The sequence below is a fragment of the Asterias amurensis genome, chromosome 2 (assembly GCF_032118995.1).
Source record: "Asterias amurensis chromosome 2, ASM3211899v1".
Lineage (NCBI taxonomy): Eukaryota > Metazoa > Echinodermata > Asteroidea > Forcipulatida > Asteriidae > Asterias > Asterias amurensis.
The window spans coordinates 4,094,984-4,117,142 of NC_092649.1; the positions used below are offsets into that span (position 1 = coordinate 4,094,984).

The 22,159-nt window shown below is 38.6% G+C and overlaps 1 protein-coding gene and 1 long non-coding RNA gene across 2 annotated transcripts in view; one reads left to right on the top strand and one right to left on the bottom strand.

Annotated features, from left to right (window-relative positions):
* Positions 1–1,223: 1,223 nt before the first annotated feature.
* LOC139951804 (serine/threonine-protein kinase pim-1-like) lies at positions 1,224–5,166 on the top strand. The gene is made up of 5 exons (XM_071950874.1): positions 1,224–1,463; positions 1,606–1,712; positions 1,841–1,888; positions 2,471–2,834; positions 3,266–5,166. Exons 1-5 carry the CDS (start codon positions 1,373–1,375, stop codon positions 3,784–3,786), a joined length of 1,131 nt encoding a protein of 376 aa, XP_071806975.1. The 5' UTR covers positions 1,224–1,372; the 3' UTR covers positions 3,787–5,166.
* A 3,888-nt stretch (positions 5,167–9,054) lies between these two features.
* The window catches only part of LOC139954230 (uncharacterized), a 78,148-nt gene continuing 65,043 nt past the window's right edge, over positions 9,055–22,159 (bottom strand). Inside the window, exon 5 of the long non-coding RNA XR_011788074.1 lies at positions 9,055–11,214. This is a non-coding gene — a long non-coding RNA (uncharacterized lncRNA). The remainder of the gene's footprint in view (positions 11,215–22,159) is intronic.

Below are 22,159 nucleotides of genomic sequence, written 5' to 3' on the forward strand. Positions count from 1 at the left end.
CGGTCAAAATATTGCTTAGTGATGGCTTTGAAAATGCACGCTACCAGAAAATGATGATCAATAATGAATTGGCTATTATTTTGATGGTCAATAATGATGATTTTCAATCTGTAATTTATTTCAATGTCTGTCTTGAAATGAGGAAAAGTGCTCATACAACCAGGCATCACTAAATTATTAAGCGTATAGGCGTATGGCGGCCACATGATCATAAACACGTTTTCGATATTAATTTCCTATTTTGTTACATATTTGCATTTAGACTAGATGGCATGGATGCAAGCAATGGATACTCTTTGCAAAAAACATCATGCTTGAAAATCACGTAGGGGATAGAGGAGTTATTTTCCACTTTTTTGTAGGCCTAAGAGGCCTTTACGGTCGATTACAAACTACGCTCACATCAGGGGGCAGACAAACTGAGAAAATAGTGTTAAAAAGTGAAATACTCATGAGGCCCTTACTGTGAATTTGATTTGTGTAATGACCTACGCGTGTGTAAAAAAATACTTGGCTCAGGCGCATTTTTGCACAAATATTTTGCACGTGTGTCTTTTGTATTGTTCGTTTCATCATTTTGGAACTTTTCCTGACGCTCGTAAACATGCTGCAAAATGTCATTTTTGAGTAATTTGTTTATTTGTAAATTCATTTCATGAGTGATTCAGACTGACTCCCCCAACCCGTCCTGGTTGCAAAAATAATTTCCATGTGCAAATGAATCACTCTTGGCCAAACGTCCTGCGATGTAAAAAACAACCTGCATTTGTTCGCATAAAGTACCGTGCGCAAGACCCGCGTAAATTCCACTATTTTGATTGGTCATTGCGAAATGACGAAGCAGAATGTTTTATTTACATCCTTGTACGTACATTATATACATACACACACACGTTGTGCATATGGCGCGCCCAGCCGGATCACTCACTTCATTCCACTAGCACTAAACCTACTGATGGGAAAGATTCTTCCACCAGAATAAAATACCTCAGAATCCAATCTAAATCAAATATCTAGGTAAATATAAAAGCATAAAATGAACCAAACCACAAAAATGCATAATAAATGTGAGGATATCTCAGCATTGTTTGCTTTTGTTTATGAAAAAAGAGAGAGAAAACTACAAGGTTGACCTTTAGAAATTTGGTTACGCGGAGTGATATTCGGTTGCTAGCGAAGCACGTCACCAACAGGCACTCAATGCTGATTATGAAAACACAGAAATGCGACGTCAAATAAAAGCCGGTATTTTGGCTCGTAACCGCCAGATGAACCTTAGCTGTTGGACGGTTACCACCAACGTGTGTGTTTAGTACTGTACTGTATATCTACTATTTAGGTGGTTCTTGTGTGAAGGATTAACCAACAAACGATGAATTTCTCGCGGAAATTAACTAGTCAATTCGCTGAGATCTGTTCTATGAACGTGAAAAACATGGGCCGAAACAGCTGTGATCGAAATGGTAAGAATCATTTCTGTTCGTTTGTATTTTTAATTTTGTTCGATTGTAAATGGTGTGTACACACAGTTCACATTTCACCCCGACAATATATTTAATGTTGCCCTCTCTATTTATTGTACCAATATTTTCTCATTTTCTACAGGCAAGGAAAAGGAGTCCTTCGAAAAGACATATGCAATCGGTACACTACTTGGAAGCGGAGGTTTTGGGACCGTGTACTCGGGCACTCGAATCAGAGACAGTTTGCCGGTACGTACAGCTGTTGTATTTGTTGTCTGCTTTCTATTTTAAATTTTACCGGCGTTGCATTGTTTTGTTCAGAAACACTGAAAAACTGTGCATCAAATCTAAATGTGTTTTTATGTTATATTTTACAGGTTGCAATAAAGCTGGTGACGAAAGAAAAAGTGAACGATTGGAGCATGGTGAGTACTTGTAGCAAAAATCCAACATTTTATTTGGTCGAAAACAAAGACGTGCATGAAAAAGCATACCGGCATTTTTTGTACACAGTCAATGCAGCCTATACAGCTTGGCTCGGTGCCAAGTCTTCGCACGATCGCAAAAACTGCCGGCTAGCCGGCCAGCTGTCATACACACACAGTCGGCGGAGTGAAGAAAAAAAACTAATTAAAAAAAAGTATTAAAGTCAACTGGAATTCTTGAAACAAAACTTGTTATTTACGGTGGAGTTGTTTGTTCAGTGCGATGTTACATCACAAAGGGGTAGTGGGCTAACGTTACCGGCACATGGGCCTCGTTGTTAAAATTGGGGAACAATAGAAACACACAGAAACACACGTGGCTTGGGTTGTGCGGTGGGGTCGCCTCGTGGTCGGTGTTTGGCCATGGAGTTTTTTGCTTTGCTTTTGGTGACTCAGATTCGAACTGAACTTAGAAAAATATTCTTTGTTCTGAAACTTTCCAACATTTTGCTTATTTGTTAATAATAATATTGAATTCATTAAGTCTTAAAAATTTTTTTAATTTTCTTTCACTATTTTCAGATTAACGGTCAGAAAGTTCCATTAGAAGTCCATCTCCTGAAGAAAGTCAGCCATATACGCGGATGTATCAAGATGTTGGATATCTACGATAGGGCGGACAATTTTATCATCGTCATGGAACGGCCCGAACCTGCAAAGGACTTATTTGATTTCATCACCGAGAGCGGGCCACTGGAAGAGGAACTTTGTCGAAAGTTTTTCCACCAAATTGTAGAGACGACGCGACGGTGCCATGACGCTGGTGTTCTACACAGAGACCTTAAAGACGAGAACATTCTTGTCGATCTCAAGTCTGGTGATCTTAGACTCATCGATTTTGGATCAGGAGCACTTCTCAAAGATACCGTCTACAAAGATTTTGATGGTAAGCATCAGTCAACAATAATCCCCACTTGAATCCAAGTTCACGTGACTTAACGCTTTAGAGACGAAAAACTTAATCTTTGTCCAAAAACTTGTTTTCTGAGTCTTTTTTACCACTGGCTCTGTAAAAAACTACCCAACCTCATTTTAATTCCACTTTCCTTTACAATCCATATGGCTTGCTTGCCACCCACACACCAGGCCTAGCCACAGTTAATGATTAAATGCATACGATTTGAATCATTGAACCTGATATCAGCCCACACAGTGGGATTTTATCTTGCATCTTTCACTCAGCTCAAAATTTCAACTTTACATTTTTTGTTTGAATTCCATTCCTCTAAAGCATTTTCCTGGAATTTTTGTATTGACAAGTATTTTCTTTGCTGGCATGTTATTTATGATTCCTCTATATTTATTTGCTATTTGCAGGTACCCGTGTGTACAGCCCACCAGAATGGATTCGGTCCCATCGTTACCATGGCCGTCCCGCCACTGTCTGGTCTTTGGGCATCCTCCTCTACGACATGGCCTGTGGAGATATACCATTTGAGCAGGACGACGAAATCTGCCGAGCGGAACTTGTCTTTAAAGACGGACTTTCACAATCTCTGAAACATCTCATCTGTTCCATGCTGCGGGTGAAACCAATGCACAGACTAACCCTAGATGAGATTCTCGAGCATCCGTGGATGAAGAAAGGACAATGTGATAACAGCAAGCCGTTGATGATGTGCACTCAATCTGCTGGTAGCGAGGAGAGCATAAACCGATCGCCACTAAGCAGTGCAAGCTCGAGTGAAGAGGACCTTATTATTGACTCAAACAACTTCCTCGGAAAGAACATGAACGAATCGTCCTCCAAAGACTTAAAGTGTCGGCATGACAACCAATGCAAAGACAATGACGAGACTTCATCGTGCTGCTCTGTTTTCCTAGAGGTTGAATGTTGACAAAGGCTGAAACTTCACTGGAACAAACTTGCACACCACTCCCATGTCGTTTTCAATGACTTTTAAAAAGCGTTTGAAATCATGGGATGACTCTATGTTTTCAGTGTGGTTTTACTGTTAAGATTACACAAAGTGCAATACTTATTTAATTAAGTGAACTCCACAAGTCCTGTTGTATTATTCAGCCTTAATTAATCACCAACAGTGCATTGAGGTATCACATAGGCCCCTAGTACATCAAAAACACCATATCGTGCCTTCCAACATGAAAAATACAAAATGAACCACGATCCAATGTGGCATGTGTCTCTGTCCAAAATGTCTCCTTTTTTAAAACCTTGTTCGGAATTTCTTGATCTTCCAGAAGAGATTTATCCAACAGGGAATGCCTCAATGTACTGCAAAATGTGTTGGTTCTTAAGTTGTAGGACAAATGTGTTGTGAAAATTTTTAACGTACTCAATGCAAGCTGGCAGCGGAACACATTCACGGTAGTGGATAAATTCTAATATGCGTTTTTTTTGGATGCCAAAATAGCAGGTTTTTTTTGGCAAGCCCAAAATATTGTTTGGTGCGAATATCCACTGGCTAGTTGACTTGATTCTGTTGTGAGAGAAAAAAGTCCGATTGTGCTCATGCCATCAAAATGCTGTCCAGCCATTTACTATGGTGCTGCCATTTCACTAGTAGGGTATTAAATATAAAAAGGTTGTCTTGAATAACCAGTGTGTTAATGTGAATTTGGTCTAAAACAATAATGTTAATTTATTTATTAATATAAATTAGACCTGAGGTCTTGGTGACTAGTTCTGCACGTTCTCCTGTGATGTTGTGATGTATGTGTTTCCTATATATTTATTCTAGTGTTTCTAATTCCAAATTCATTGGTTGGTTCGATATTTTTTCAACTCGACACATAATTTTCAATCCAAAATTACAAGTTTTACTCTGATGTTTATGCAGTTAATTATCGATTTTTAAATCTGAATTATTGAATGTTTTCAAAAAGATGAATTTTTGTTTTGTTTCAATCTGAAACGGTTTTAAGCAGTAAAATATACATCGTTTCAGTATTGAATAAACAAGATTTCCTTCACCTTAGTTACAAAAGTTATGTTTTAGAAATCGACTTCAACTCAAATGTGAATTCGTTTTCCTCCCAACTTGAATTTGGAATTAAGTTTTATTTATTTATGTGTCACTAAAAGCTTTTTCTTCTTCTCTCTTTACGTTTTTAAACTATTGGGAGTATCTAATTGCTAACTTATTACAGGTTAATACCTCATTGTATGTTTTATTTGTAAATGACAGAGTGTATATTTTTATATTAATATTAATGCAATAAATTCATGTTGCCATTGTGGCGTAAGATAAATTCAATTTGTTTCTTGAGTAAATTATTTCAGACATTTGCCAAGTAGACTTGGCAGGATAACTTATACCCTCTCCAGTGGATGAACATGTAATTCCTTCAGCATTGTGTGTGGGTGGGAAGGGGAGTTCAGCAACTAGGCGTGACTCACTATCATTCAGTCGAAGAAATATTTGTGATGAAGTCTGAGTCAATGGTATACCATACCATGGATGGTTCATGAACCCTCGCTGGTTGGCCAAAATTAGTTTCACCCTAAACACAAACCTTACAGTTGCATGGCAAAGGAAAGTAAAAGCAGTTTCCTTAATATATCCGAGACTTGTTATTTCGCTTTAGATTTCGAGAAAGGCTCTGTTATGGTGAATTATTATGCCCAGAGGCCACTAACCTTTTTTTCTTTTGGTTGGGGAGCAAGTTTGAAACAGCTAAATAAAATACTATTTTCTCTGACATTCAAACTATGAATTTGCATCCAATCAAATGGGAAGGAAGGTTTCAAATGAGTCATGATTTAGAAAGATTTTAATTGTTAAACATTCCAGCTTGGAGAGACAGGAAAATATTTTCATCATTCTATACTATTTAGGTCAGTAAAATAGAGCTTCAAACCATGGAGTTACCTTAAAAGTGCCATGGTCCCACACACTATTGGGTTCATAGCTGGTTACTGCATGCCCACCAACGACGCTAAGAAAGAAACCTTATTTTCTAAACCCTTACACAAGGAAGTTTGTTCATGAATTCCTTCTTATTGACTCACCAAGTGGTTTGAGTCCGGGTCCATAGATGCATAAATAAGAAGTGCCCAGACCCAGTCTTTGTTCCCTGTACCGGGACTAGGGACTGTGCCCACAAAAGATAACACCACCCACATTCCAGCCGTGCTTATGAAACAAAGAGGTTCCACACCCTGCTAGTCCGTGGTGCATTACATAGCATGAAGGATTTAAAGTCTGGCATAGAGCGAGGCTTTACCACCAGTGTACATGCCTATCACATGTACATGCACGGATGGACATGTATGTACATGTAAGCCTACTAAAGCGTACATGTACATGTTGACCATCACTGAGGCAATATTGATGGCGGGGAAAAAAGTTGGACTTAGTTTCGAAACCCCCAAATCTGGCCCCTTTTTTAATTATGAACAACTTTTAATTTATCGAGAAAGATTTTTTGGGAGTAGACCAAGGGCATGGTTAGTACAAGCAGGTGCGATCGCCGTGCATGACGAGTTCAAAAGTTCATAGTGCAACCATGGTGCAACATGTTCTGTTAACATTCACACTCTCGATGTATTTTGGAATCTTTGTTCTTTAGAGCGGGTGGGATGCGGGGCGATGGACGGTTTCAGAAACAGGTAAATTTTCTCCAGAATGTAGACAGATTTTGAATCCTACAATGACCTTCTCTGTGGTGACACAAGGGATCCAGGGGACTGGGTTAAACTCATCGATCTGCATTTCTTGCCGGACAAAAGGTCGCACCATATCGAGCCATGGGTGACCCCAATTCACTAGAGTGGTCGTACCATGGTGGTACGATACCACGACATGCCATGTGTTCTGCCACGTGTATCGTGGCTCGCCCTGGGCCCTGAGTGAGAAGGTGTAAAGGGGCGGAATAATCGTCCTTCACCGAGTTCAAACTAGGGCCAATAAAAACACATCTTTCCGCCCATTAATTACGAAGAGAGATGAATAATAATCATTCATGTAGGCCTAAATATATAATTTTGTACAACCTGTGTATGTACGGTACGCAACAAACAAATTAATGACAAAACTTTAGCAATTTGGCGCGAAACACAGCGTGCACTTCGAACGAGTAACCTGTGTATTTAGCGGGTTGAACATCAAAAGCTATGTACAGAATGCGTACTATGCACGCACCACACCCACTAAAATCTAAACATTACATAAGCACATTTTATCAGGTAATAAAAGTTGCCGTAGTCTCTACAGTCAACATGAACACATAATCCAGGGTGGTATTTCTGATGCGAAATTAGAGCAAAGTTTACTGGTTCTTCCTTGTCTGGGAAGGGGGGGGGGGCTTTGTGCTCACTGGTAGCTCTGCTATCAGACACTGATGGGCCTGATATGGAAAATGCCGTTGCGTAAAAAATCATGGAGGAATTAGGGAACCTTCCCCCCCATATCAAATTTAAGGTTTGTAATCTACGGAATGTCATAACGACTTTGATGTGTTCAAACAGCTTGCTTTTATAAAGGCAGTGTGCTATCTCCATGGTAAAATCCTCACAGGTATATGCAAACATGCATTAATTATAAAACAACAAACCTGTAAAAATTTGGCTTAATTGATGAAGGAAGTGTCAAGAAAACATTGAACGAAAAAAATCCTTTCTGCATAGAAAAGCGCTTCTTAGATTCAAATTTAGGAGTAACAATTTACCCCTTTCCCTGAAACTACAAGAGGGTCGCTTCTAAGTTCTTATGTTTTATATTTTCTCAAAGCCCTTCGGCTGAATAGTCCTATAGGCCATACCTTCTATGTCCATGCATTATACCAAGTAAGTTCTTTTTATGGTCATTAGTAAGCCTAGTCATAATAGCTTGTTGAGTAACTACCAAAAGTACACGTTACCTTTAATGAAAAATGAAACTATGATGTTTTTTTTTTTTTTTTTGGACAGGTAACCTATACCCTTCAAACATATTTTGTAATGATTGACTTAGATCAACACCCCCCCCCCCGAAAAATGGTCCTGAGTGTAACCCTACCCCACCCCCACCTTGGAACTTTCTTACCCTATAGTTTTGCCATTGATTTTCACCTGAGCCCAATTTCAAGAGAAAATTGCTTAACTACTGAAAAAAAAAAAGTTAGCAAGAAACAAGCCAGAAATAGTACATATGGCATTGCATCTTGACTGGTATGATAACCCTACTCTGGTAAACAATTTTGTTTTGTTTTTAGCTCCATAAAATTTGGTTCTGCATGTTAAAGGGAAGGTACACGTTTGGTAATTGTCAAAGACCAGTCTCCTCACTTGGTGTATCCTGACATAAGCATAAAATAACAAGCCTGTGAAAATTTGAGCTTAATTGGTCATCGAAGTTGCGAGAAAATGATGAGAGAAAAAGCACGCTGTTTCTCACAGTGTTTTATACTATCCATGACTCTCCAATGCTCGTTACTAAGTCAGTTTTGAAGTTAATATTTGTTTTGAGTAGTTATCAAATGTGTACCTTCCCTTTAAAACAACATTTAATAAAGATAACCTACAAGAGTCGAAGGAGTCATCCTTTGATTGTCAAAAAAACAAAAAACAAATCATAAACTGTGGGGGGAAATTTAATGACGGGTAAAAAATAACACTACAAGACAAACATGTGACAACTGTTGTAACAAGGTTTCCCTAATACTTTGCAATAATCGTGCTAATTGCCTGTATCTGATCTCATCAAAATCAACATAGTAACACATTACACTGGCAGACCAGACCCTAGACACCATATGTTTCCTTCACTAGGCTAGACCTATAGACCAAGAGACACAGACAAACCTTGCTGAATATCAATTCAGTAGCCTGGCTTTCTGCTCCGCATGCTGAAGTCGCATGTATAAAATGCTGATTACAGTATAACTTTATTTCCCCCTACTCTATGTGACCTCCAGTTCACCTTGCTGTATTTGCTTTGTCTGGTTTGTGAGGACATGCAAAGTTGTGCCTCCCAAACAGCCTGAACATAGGGTAATTTGGCGGTCTCTGTCTGGGGCTGTCCTGTAGCTGCTACTGCATTCCTGGACCCCAGCTGTGTTCTGCCACTAGGGATAACTGTCTGTCCATTAAAGGACTCCTCATAAAATATTGGGTGATTAAACACACCTACATACTTGTGGGTTCGAAAACTGACACATTTTGACTCACTGATGTTTTGTTTGTATCACTTTGCTTTATATAAGCCTATACTTTTATTATGTCGTCCTTCAGTCTAAAATATAAAATTTAATTGCAACATACCTAGTACATGTACAATTACTGTCCACTCTTGTTATAGAGACCACGTAAGGGCCCCTTCATTTAGGACTTTGTTCTTGAAGTCCTGAATCTCATTTCTGCTTTTGGGGTTTCTTTGTTAAAACATTCCTGTTATAATAAGATCATTTGCCCAGTCCCAGTGATCTTGTTATATATTATAAGTTATCACACAAGCGCGAGTGGAGTACGGAAAAATATAGCGCTTCTGCGTCCCATATGGGACGCAGACGGGCTTTATTTTCCGTATTTCCACGAGCGCGCGTGTAATAAAGCATTTATCTTCAAGCAAACTTGGCACGTGACCATAGAACACACAAGACGCAGGTAGTGATATTAGCCGTGCAATATGGGTTTTTATCACCACTCCATTCTGCGAATCTGATTGGAGAATTAGCGCGCACTTGAAGATGAGAGTTGTCTGTATATATAAGATGAGAAATGGGTCAACATTGCTGTTATCTGATTTATTTTGCAAACAATTTGATATTTTAACAGGAAATGATTTGAAAGTCATACCTCAGAAAAATATTTTGTGGAGGCCTTCGTAACATTGTTCAAATTGAAATAATAAATGTTTACGGCTATCTAGGGCTAATTTCATAGTGCTGCATAATGGTAAGCACATATTTGTGCTAACTATAGCCTCATTTTACAGGTTAGCAAGAAAATTAGGCAGCCAGCTTGCTTGTTCACCACTAATCTGTATTTTTATGTTATTCATTTTGACACAGTAAGCACCGAAAGGTTAGCATGCCTTTTTGTGTGCTTATGGTTAGCGGCACAATGAAATGGAAACCTGAGCAGTAAGCACAGTATTCTTGGCCGTTAAGCAGCTCTCTGAAATTGGCCCCTGGTCAACACAATTTGTAACTTAATTCTTAATTATGCTGCAGCCATCTTTGTGTTGTTCATCAGGTTAATGTAAGCAAACTGAGACTAAGAGGTGAAAAATAGTCAGGTTCATTAGTGGTAAATAAGAATCAACATTTGTGAGTGATTTTTGCATACAAGGAGTCAGGGACCATGACCCCCAAAATAGCAGCAGCCTATGGCCTATATACCTTTATCATGCTGCCACCATCTTGGTCATGTTCCTCGTATCCAATAACAACAACAAATGCTAATAATCATTTTGCAAGTAGGAACTAGACTATTTTGTTCTTCCAGCCTCGGTTTGGTAACATTGATATCAAAGGGAGAAATTCAAGATGGCTGCTCCATATGATATTGGTCAATTGAACAAAACAAAGATGAAATCTAATCTTTGTTTGCATCACAATAGTATGGAGAACTTGTCAAAGGAATGACAAGGACAGAATTCATAATCAATTTGATTCAGAAGGGGATGATTGAAATGTGTGGATGTCTAATTATTATGTTGTTGACAATTATGGCTAAATGTCCATGAAAACCACAATTAAAGGCACAGGACACACTTGGTAATTACTCAAAATATACAAATATATAGCATACAAACTTACTTGTTAATGAGCAACAGAGAGCTCTTGGATCGTATAAAACATTAAGAGAAATGACTCCCTCTGAACATTTCTTCCTCCATGCTCTGAAGTAACAATTTTTTGAGAAAGAGTTGATTCCTCACTTAAATGTTTGAATCTGAGAAAAAGCTTCAGGCATGAAACCTTTCCCATGCATCTGAAAGCCTACAGTTCTATTTCTTCTTTAATTATTAAATTGCAACTTTGATGGCCAATTGAGCAAACATTTTCAAAGGGATAATATTAAGATGCACCAAATGAGGATACTTGTCTTTGAAAATTATTAAAAGTGTATACCCTGTCTTTGAAATCCCAAAACAGAAAGTAGCATAATAACATAACCAGTTAGATAAAGAGCATAATAACATAACAACAGTTAGATAACCAATCTATTTCATAAAACCATAAATGGTATGAATGCAGAATAACATAACAACAGTTAGATAACCAATCTATTTCATAAAACCATAAATGGTATGAATGCAGTTCTTGTTGCAGCCACTCCTGAGGAATATCACGAACCAGCCTATCCCTTCAGTCTCAATCTGTACAGAAAACAGTAGAAAGAGACAGAAAACAAACAATTAATCACATCTTGATAAACAAATCTCTGCCCATGCAAAAATCATTTCCAATTTTATAGTTTAGACATTTAAAAAAAAATGTGGCACAGAAGAAATAGCAACAGATCTTCCACACTCTGAATTGTTTTATAAATAGGAAAACGCCCGAAAGGAAAAGATTGTGGTTACAGACTGTTTGAGGACGGAATACCTCTGTGATGCATTATGCTAATACAGGCTGAAGTCCTTCAGTTTTTGTGTCTGTACAAATCAGACGCTGTTCATGATGCGGATCAGTTAAAGCAATCGCACAACATTGGCAATCAGAATTGTTCAAAGGCCCACACTATGTGTATCACAACTTATATATAAAATAACAAACCTGTAAAAATTTGACTCAATGGGTCATCGGAGTCGGGAGAAAATATCGGAAAAACCCACCCTTGTTTCCGCACGTTTCGCCGCGTCATGACATGTGTTTAAAATAAATCCGTTATTCTCGATATCGAGAATTAATAATTCTTTTAATGTTTTCTCAAAAAGTAAAGCATTTCATGGAATAATATTTCAAGGGAAATATCACCATTTCCCTCTGTAAACACTGTAAGTTATTTGTAAATCTGTGAACTTTGATTTTTTGTTGTGTTTAGAGTGTAGACAGTGTCCAATGTCTTTAAAAAGTATAAGAAGCGATCTTGAAGTTCTTTTTATTTGCATGTATGGACCCAACAGATTCAAATTTATCAGTTTGGCTCAGACATTTTATTTTAACAAGCGGATCTTGACTGCAGCAAACAAAATCAAAAACGAAAAACAAAATTTCATAAATAAAGTGCAAATGTAAACCTTCTTTTCTTATATCACAGACTTCAACTGTGTGTGTGTAGTGAAAACACTTACACATTCTCCTTCCAGCAAAATATTTGAAAAGCTCCAACTCATTTGTTACAAAACATCTATTTGAAAATTTCTCAGCTGTGAAACATATCTGTAAGCCACAAAAATAATAAAACCACAAAGTAGGTTCCAGGCAGGCCTGTTTATGGGAAGAAATATCAGCGTAGGGTATTTCTAAAATATGGCAAGTATGCAATACACGAAACTGCAGCACCAATCAAGGCAGCACTCGACAGCCAGTCGCCTTGAGATCTACCCGCGCCCTTAAAAAGCCTCCTAGACTGGGTTCATAACCAGGTCAGTGTGTGCACTTTCACAATGCTGCGCCGTTCAAGAAAAGGTTGCATGCATATGGGGATGGCTATTGCTACGGACTGCCCCAAGCCAGAGTATGTCATCTAGGGTTTCAGATCAGTATAGCTCTGCAAAAGCTTGCGTTCTCTCAGCCTTTATGTGTGTGTCTCTCGTGAGAGAAAAAGCTGGTTGGTTTCACATCACTTAGCGCTTTGAAGGCTCCGTGGGGTTTGGTGCCACATATTTGGAGCCCTTTGTAATTGGGTTCAAGAGTGCATTATTTAGGCCAGGTCCAAGGCCTCCTGGGTTGCAGAGGCACCCAGGAGTGGAGGGCTATGGACCTTGTCCGACCCCCAAACCCCCCCAGCCCATGAACTCTATCGCAGACAGAAATGTCAACCGAAACCTAGTGGACTCCCGAGGTCTGACAAGCATCTAGTGATGGGTTCAAGAAGACTTCTGAATTAGTATGTAATTGGATCACATACTGTGGCCGAATTTATGATTGGATTATGTGCGTTGTTGTCTGATGTAAATTGTCTCTACTAAAGGTATAACTAAAATATTCATTAACAAAACTGAAAAAACACCCACAGAATTACAAATATTTAGACACTGATTTATCACAATAACCAAATAACACCCTTTATCCATTCAAAGGACATTTGGTTGGAAACCAATGCTCCAAAATTTTATCTTTCTAAGCTAAAAATCATCACAAACACAAACACTTTAAGTACACTTTTGGTAATTCTCAAAGACAAATATCCACACTCGTATCATCCTAACCTGTGAAAATTGTGGCTAAATTGCCAACGAAGTTGCAACACAAGAAATTAATGAAGAAAAAAAGGCAATTGTTGCACAGAAGCCTTTCTCAGATTCAAACTTGGGGTTGAAAACAACCTCTTTCTCTTAAATTACACTACTTCATATGGAGTCGTTTCTCCCAATATTTCAAAAGTATCAAGTTTTTATTTATATAGGCCCCTACTCATTTACTTGTAAAATAATCATAACAAGTTGACCCTGCCTTTACTTTAACCATAACCCACTTTCCTTCAAATGAGCAACAGAAAAACTTTCCTTTGTCAGAAGCTTAATAGAAATACAAAAAGTGATTTGACTGACCTTATTTAGCCTCTGAGAAATTTAATGAAAACACACATATGCCTGGGACATATGCACCCAGGGGACTTAATAATATAGCCAAGGGGTTCGCCTTGCCCTTATATGACCAACTGTCTTAGGTCATGGGTTTACTATTAATAACACAGGATAAACATACAGCTTGTGGTAGCTGGTGCTGATGGACTAATATAGGTCACAGTAGGTCAGCAGACTGCTCTATGGAATGTCTAATGAAGGTTCTTTGTCTGGATGCAGGAACAAAGAACAAGAATTACTTTGTCTGGGAAGAGGGTACAGTGGGGGACCTTGCTGAGTCAACCACCAGTCAATAGTCACACTGTATGAGCTTTGCAGACTCTTTAACATCTGTCTGTTGTATACAGAACTCAATAGTCCCAACAAAGAAAGATTGTGTGAAGCGAACAGATATGACTATAGTTTAGTATAATAATATTCTCTGTGTGTGAAACTTTGGAATTTCTGTCAGCTATAATAAAAGGATTGTCTCTTTGTAATTCAACTCAAAGACCTTCATGTAATTGCCTGTAGGACCATGCTCAACAGGTTTTTCTCTGAATACACTCAACAATAACAGGTACTGAACAAAAGATACTGGTACCCAGTATTTCTACTTGCATACCGAACACGAGTGTCAGTTGAGTGCAGTAATTTTCCATTTGTGGAGCCACAACTTATTAGCCAGAAGCACTCATATAGGCCTGTAGGATTCAAACAAATTTGGTATGTGGAAATAAAATGTTACTGTTGTGTGTTGGAAGGGTTGGCAAACCTTTTTTTTGCCATAAGGCTTACTTAAGCCTGAGAATGCTTTGTGAGAGCGAATTTGGTGCAAGAGTTATCCCAAAGCTCAACTAGTCCAAAATGTTCTTTGCAACTTTGTGACGTCAAATTTTGCATTTGCATTTTCTCAAGTTGATTGGCGGTTGTGCTTTAATTGTTGAAAACTAGGAAAAAAAACAGAATGTGTATAGGGCCTTCTCTAACTTCCACGAAGCCAATAATATTCACTTATAAAACTCCATGGTCAGATTTGACCTGGATTCCGAGTCCCGTTGAGCCTGACCTATTTACGGGTCAAGTTGACTCGGAAACAGGCTAACAAAATGTGATTTTGCCTCATAAATTGTATGTCAGTTTGAAGCATTTCTTTAACATTTTAAAACAGATTATGGGTCAAACTGACCCAGAAATGGGTCAGGCCCACGGGACTCAGCGTCAATTTTGACCCTGGATTTGTAGAGTGTCTCATCCCTCTGTATAACTGGAATAAGTAGAATCAAATGAGCTCAGCATCCAAAAGCCAAAGAAATCTCCTGCCTTTACTGTGATCAAAACTGTACTCCAATAAATTACTCCAAGTTAAAAATCATTAGTTTTCTGCACGTATAGTAGGCTATGTTGGTTCATCTGAATTACTGATGACTGGGTAAGCCGTTCCTCTGGGGATGATCCCGAGGTATGAAGCTGTACTAGGTATAGCTATTTTTACAAATGAGTCAACACTTTATTTTTACATTGGAGGGCCACATTTTCAACGTTGACACTAGCTAAGGCTTTATCTTTGGGCATTGGGCACTGGTGTAACCAGGGGGGGGGGGGGGGTGGCAGCCCCCCCTCACCCTTGCACCGATTGCATAAAGCATCACAAAGATGTTAAGGACAGAGAAATAGTGCTTAGCGGTAACAGGTTACAAGCCAAAAGACAACCTATATCTGTTTGAGACAAGTTCCCGGAAGTTGTTTCTCCTGATATTTAGAAATTGCTAAAAACATTATCTTATGAAACTGGGCCATGTGTCGCAGACTTACAAAACATGTCTAGACTAATAGACACTGTCCCAACCCCCGATGTGATACCTTTGTACTTTCATGATGCGCTTAAACCGCTTTAAATTCCAGTCACACAATGAAAGATCCTTCAATAAATCCCTCAAGTCTGAGATTCGAACTGATTTAGAGAACCCTGGTAGATACTTGCCTATTAAAATCATATCGAGTAGCCTTCGGGCTTAGAAGTTGAGAACAGGGGCGCTCAACATAAAGTGCACTATTATGTTGACTAAGAAATTAAAGGCAAAGTTGGTTTCTGGAATTGTTTGATTGTTTTAATCCTAGACATATACAACAAAACATATACAACAAAAGACATATACAACAAAACGAACCTGTGAAAATTATGTTGCAAAAGGGGGTAGAGTTTTGAGAAATGGCAAAAAATCTGGAATGGCTATGTTTCTCATATTGAAATGGGTTTTTGGACCCCCTCACTTTAATGTCAACAGCTGCAGTACTTCTTACCGAGCCAGTTTTTATGGTCATTCATTTTTGGAGGAGTTACCAAAAATATACCTTCAGGGGTTGATTTCACAAAGAGTTAAGACTAGTCTTATCTCGGGTTAGGAGGAGTTACTGGTCCTAACTTAGGACTGATGGCCATGCATTTTTCATATCTCCTTTGAGTTCTAAGTTATGACTAGTCCTAACTCTTTGTGAAATCGTCCCCAGACCATTTAAGGGTCTTAGGGTATGTTCAGACAGCGTACTAACTTAGACCCGAACCGGTCTAACTTTTACGAGCAGCGGGGGGTGGTCGTAAAAATAAAAACCCATTGCGTTCAGACAGCACAGAGTTAAACCCGATCCGGTTTATCTTCGGTTTTAAGAGGTCAAAGTAGACGCGACCCCGTTGCTCTACATCCGGTTTTATTCATCAGATTCACGCACCGAGTATGCCGAGATACTGAGTGCCCCATGCCCTAGATGATCAGACAGGGCATAATTATTGGATACAAATGGCTCACTCGAACGCGGTAACAGTTTTACCGTTGGGAGGATATGGGCACTTAAAACAAACATGAACACGACTCGAAATTATTTTTTTTAAACAAACAAAATATTGATACAAACCGCCGAGAAAACTCACCAAAATATTGTCCATATTCCATGAAACAGAACACGTTTCATTTTTGTGTTTTGTTTTATACCACTGTTTCCGATTTAATAAATACTTTTAGTTTGTACTTCAATCGATTGGAAGTTGCGATCTCTCAAAAGCTGGTGCCGCGATTTTTATTCCGATTCGTTCATAAACACAACTACACACGTGCAAGTTACGTAAATACATTTACTTTGCAGTATTTTCCCAACTTCCCAACAACGTGGTGATATTGCTGGCGTAGGGAATTTCCCCTACACACAGCCTCGCGCCCACTGCAGTTCATTCTCCTAGATTGAAAGTACAGCACGCTAGTAACGGTGACGGCAATAGAAAGGCACATCCACGGGATCGGTGATGGATAACTATGGGATATCAGAGAGTGATCACTATGGGATGGCAGCGCTGTACACATGTGAGAAGCATTACAAAATATGCTTCTTCGCTGCGCTCGTAGTATACGCATGAAAAACAGTTTCAATTTATTGTAGGACACTCAACAAAAAAAGCTTGGAAAATATAATTTTGTTTCAGAATTTAATGAATCATTGGCGTGGGCCTGTGTTAAACTGCATACGCCGATCGAGAGGGTTTCGCCAACTCGGTAAGCGGCAAGAAATTAATATAAATACTCGGTGCTTTTCAGCATCAGAGGCAACAGAAACCGTATACAAGCACTCCGGGTCCCGGGCGTGTGCATTGAACTACACAATGGGTCGTCCGTTGTGAGTTAAAACCGGATGTCATTCTGTCCACACGCAGTGTTAAAAGATAAACCCGAACCGGTTTAGACTTAGACCGCCTCGCTGGACGGTTTAAGTTTTGGGGTTTAAACCCGATCCGGTCTAACTTTATTTGCGTTCACACGCACAAAAGTTGAACCCGAACCGGTCTAAGTGGACTTAGACCAACTTTAGTACGGCGTGTGAACGACCTCTTATAAGGCTTCTCACTTATTTATTTGTTCATTTATTTATTTTATTACGCATAAAACAGTGCAAGCATAAACGGATGACGAGGATTTTTTTCTTCATTTTTGGATGTTGAGAAAACTCCCCCGAATGGGGAAAAACCACAAGATCAGGTAGGGACTGAAAACCCAATCCACATACAAGGCTCTGGTCTGAGGTGGGATTCCACATCATGATGTGCACAGCTAGGAGTTGTAAAATAAAGTTAGAGATATATTCTAAAGTTTGGCATCCTCACAATCATCAGTCGGCTGCCCAGCATGCAGGCGGACACAAGCTTTCCCCACCCCATCTCAATAAGCACCCACACAATGAACATTCTGAATTGAAATAACCAGTTATTCAAATAAATTAAATTAAATCATTATTATTATTATTGTTATAATTTTTTTCAATTTATTTATTTCAATTTATTTCTTTCATCACAGATTACAAGTTTAAAGTGACAATTGTTTTCCCTTGTTATTACCATAATCTATTTTTCCTTTCAAGGAAACAAACAACTGTTTTTGTTTCTCTCAACATAAACGTGGCAACAACAGGAAGTATGGATTAGGGAAGACCACTTTATTCCCCCATAATATTGAGTAGGCCTAATAGTATTCAATACTGAATAAATGGTTACAAACTTTCCATATGGAAACGCCTCATATCAGTGATTACCTTGATAGAGTTCTTGAGTATCGAGAATGATCTGTAGTTGCTTCCTTATTTCACAACATATGGAATCCGAATTTACAATTGGGTAACAATTTGCAGTAATTTCAGGTTTGATATAATACAAACAATCATTATTTGGAAACATCTGCATTTGCACCAATAAATCTTGGCAAGATGATATAATTTGGCACAAAGTATCCCAATATACATTTGGGTAACAATGTAGATCTACAATCATTGTTGGGTAACATCTACATTTGCACCATAAATCTTGGCAAGTTGAAACTTTTTGGCACATTCAAACCCAACATCTAATTGGGTAACATTAACAATTTCATATTTTATATAATGTTTATCTTTACTCATTGTTTGGTAATCATCTGCATTTGCACCAATAAATCTCAGAAGGTTACAATGTTTTCATCTTGTGTGGTAATTCACCGAAGCCAGTCTATAAATAACGGCATATTGAATACAATGATGTAAATATAGTGGGTACAAAGTTCACTGTTGGGAAAAACTTTTGGTGACGAAATCCTTCAGTTATGCATTGTGCCTGTCACACGCTGGTCCTCCTGATGGTCCAGTGCAGCCTTTACATAAGTAGGACTTCCAGTTGAACAATGGTATTGATATAATACACATGTGATTATCACGAGGCCAGGCCCTGATATGCGCTCCGATCGCAATTCCTCAAATGGAAAAAGTTCATATTTCATCATATGCAAAAAAACAAACAATCGTGACTCAGAAGTGGAATAAACTTTTGGTACAAGCAAGAAATAAACACCATTGTTATATATGATAACAATTTTGAAATGTAAGCAACTGGTTTTCTAATTAGGGGAAAAAAACAAAACCCCACACATATATACCATGGCCTTAATGCCCAATGTGTGGCAGAGAGGAGTGTCCACAACAAATGTTCCCATACTTTAATACCCTTTTCATCTTGTACAGTAGAAGTACCCCCTGAAATCTTCTAAAGAATTCCTGGGATTTCAAGAACACAAAATAAGACACAAGAGGAGGGGGTGGGTGGGCCCTGACACATATCCAGCACCAAATGAATAATGGAGCAATCTCCATGGGTTTTGATGCTGATACAAATTGCAGTGATTTTAAGAGATGTATACCATTTGCATAATTGTCTATCTTTGAGAAACTTAACAAGACTTTGCAGAAAGGTTTTTGAGCAGGGAAACAATTTTTTTTAAATTTTTTATTTAACGTTTTTAACGTTTACTTCTTAAAAACTTTATGTTAGAACAAACTTTCCTAAGAAGTGTATTTCCTCCAACAAATTCATACTGTGCCACAATAGAATGAAGCATTAACATGCACAAAATTCTTCACACATCATGAACTGCTATTTGAGTTTGCTTCTTTTCTTTGTGCCTGGAATTCCACAATGTTTTAAAAAGCAAAAAATAGCTGTTGCAAACTAAACTTAAAAAAATCCCAAGGAACCTGTGGTAAAAATGCAAAAAGTGGCATTCGTGTCACATACCAACAACCCTTGGCAGTCTTTCTTACATACCTCAAGTGTTTCATGGAACTTGTGAGAGGAGTTGAAAGAATGTAACCGGTACCTTTAAATAACTATATAAAAAGGCATTCCTTTAATTTGGATGCATAACATTTACTGAATTACATACAGAGTCTCTTCAAATGAGTAAGCATTATTCTGAGGAATCTTTTACGCCGATTGTAAAAAGCTTGAGGGTTCTTTAGTTTAAACTGAACTGAGCCATTTAACCAATTCTTCTAATAATGTTCTACACTTGAATTGTCTCCCCTCGGTATAATAGAACTTAAATTCCATTATTGAATGTCCTAAACAGTGATGTCTTGAAGAGGCCAGGAGGATTGAAGTGCAATTTAGCTTTCTGAAAGGCACGGTGTACCCTCTTTCGGCAAATTCCAAAACTCGTGATTGAATCGCAAATCGGTAATTCTGATTCGTAGACTTGTGGACAAGTCGTTACATGTTTGTTGCAGCGACCCTCAAGATGCTCTCCCTCATGAGACTGCCAGCTCTGTCATCATGAGAGCAGAAATCTCGGGGGAGCCTGCAGTCTCGCGTGGAAAGCAAAATTACCATTGAGAGCTGTCATGCTATTACCTAATCATAGTGTTAGCCAGAGAGATGTGTTTTTTTTTTTGACACCCTGTTATTTACTTGTAAATGTATTGTAAGTGAACAATTTGGACACCCGGGTTGGAAATTCCCAGCAAATTTAGACACCCATCTATAACATTTTAACAACTTGTACACAAGTCTATGTGATTCGTTGTCGAAGTCTTCGCGATGACTCCACAAAAGAATTCGCAACCTGGCCGCCTCTGATGGCAGACAATCCTTCAACTACAGAAGCTGTGTGTAATCCCCATGAGATTCAGCTGGTGTTTACTCTATATATAACACTATGCTTAATGTAAACTTTGCACCAAAAATAGCACTGGTATGCCAGGGAGGAACCCGATGTCCAATCACATTTCGTGTCCAGTCTCTGAGTGGTCTATTATTGACAGACCAAGGAAAATATCAAGTTAATCCGTAGGGACAGTGTTTAAACACCACTTTGTAATCCTCTTTTAAAAATGGGTATCCCTTCGGAATTAGGAATTATCCAACTGCACTTTACAGACATTAGCTTGTTGACAATATTGCTACAACTGATAAAAAGGCTATTTAGAGGAAAGGTTTTTTGATAAGCTATGTAAGACAAAGGTTGCGTGCTTTATGCTGGATGGAACCAGTTTGCGCTGAACCCTCCTCCCTCCCTCATTTTAACTTGGGATCTCTTAAATTTAACTGAAAATCGTCAGGTTGGTGCTAAACGGTTGTGTATCCTAAAATCTTGTCGCTCGAAACCGTCAACATTTTGTCTTTCCCTTGAAAAAGCCCGAAATTACACACAAAACAGAGATGCTCTGTTTTTGCACGGTGACATTTTCATTTGGTATTTCTTTGCAAATTTGAGATCCAACTTTGTTTGCACTGATGTGACGAATCATCTTTCAGTTTAGGTGCTCAGCGTAATCTAAACATCAAAATAACCCACTGATGAAGAATTCCTGAAATTGTCAACAATCTTTAGCAAGATAATGGCTGAGCTACATCAAGACGCAAGCAAAACATCTTCACCCCGCACTCTTCCATTTACAATCTCGATAAAAACAAATGCATTTAATATTTGCCATATGGATTCTTCCCGTCTCCTATGACAAACAAAAAAAGATTGAGGGTCTCAGACAGACTGACTGTCCTCATCCCTCGAAGAACTTCATTTATTTTGTCCATCCTAAAATGTCCTTAGTGCAGACAGCCATCTACGGCTCATTATAATTGGAAATTTAATTAAAGCAGAGTAGAATCTTTGCAGAAATGCAGAGTCACCGGCCGGCCCGGCTGAAGAAATATCTGCAGCATTTATGCTATTCATCTATGTGGGTTCAATGAAGTGTCACACAATGCCATATAAGGAGAGCTCAGTGATCAGAGCAGAGGATTGGTAGCCAGTCTAAGAACAGAGAGGTTACATACTGGGCATACGTAAATCAGGTGTTTCCAACACCTGGGGGCTAATTTTCCTGCAGCTGTAGTGTTATGCACCCCCCCCCCCCCCTTCAAGAAAAGTTTCAAACATTTTGCAGTTGAAGAAACAGTGGGGAGGGGTCATCAGAGGCTGTGTATAGGCTTATACGTAGATTGGTTTTGCTGATTCACACTAACAGGCAAAAAAATAAAGAAAGATAGGCCTACAATAAAATTCACAGATGAACGTTTCAGCTGAGCCTAAAGGCACTGAACACATTTGGTAATGGTCAACGGCCAGTATTCTCACTTGGTGTATCTATAAACATGTTCATAAGTTGAACTTAATTAGTCATTTGAACTTAATTGGTCAAGTTGCAAGAAAATGATGAAAGAAAAAAAGGCCAGAAGTCTTTTATTATTTTAGTGAGAAATTACCTCTTTCTCAAAAACTATGTTACTTCAGAGGGAGTCTGT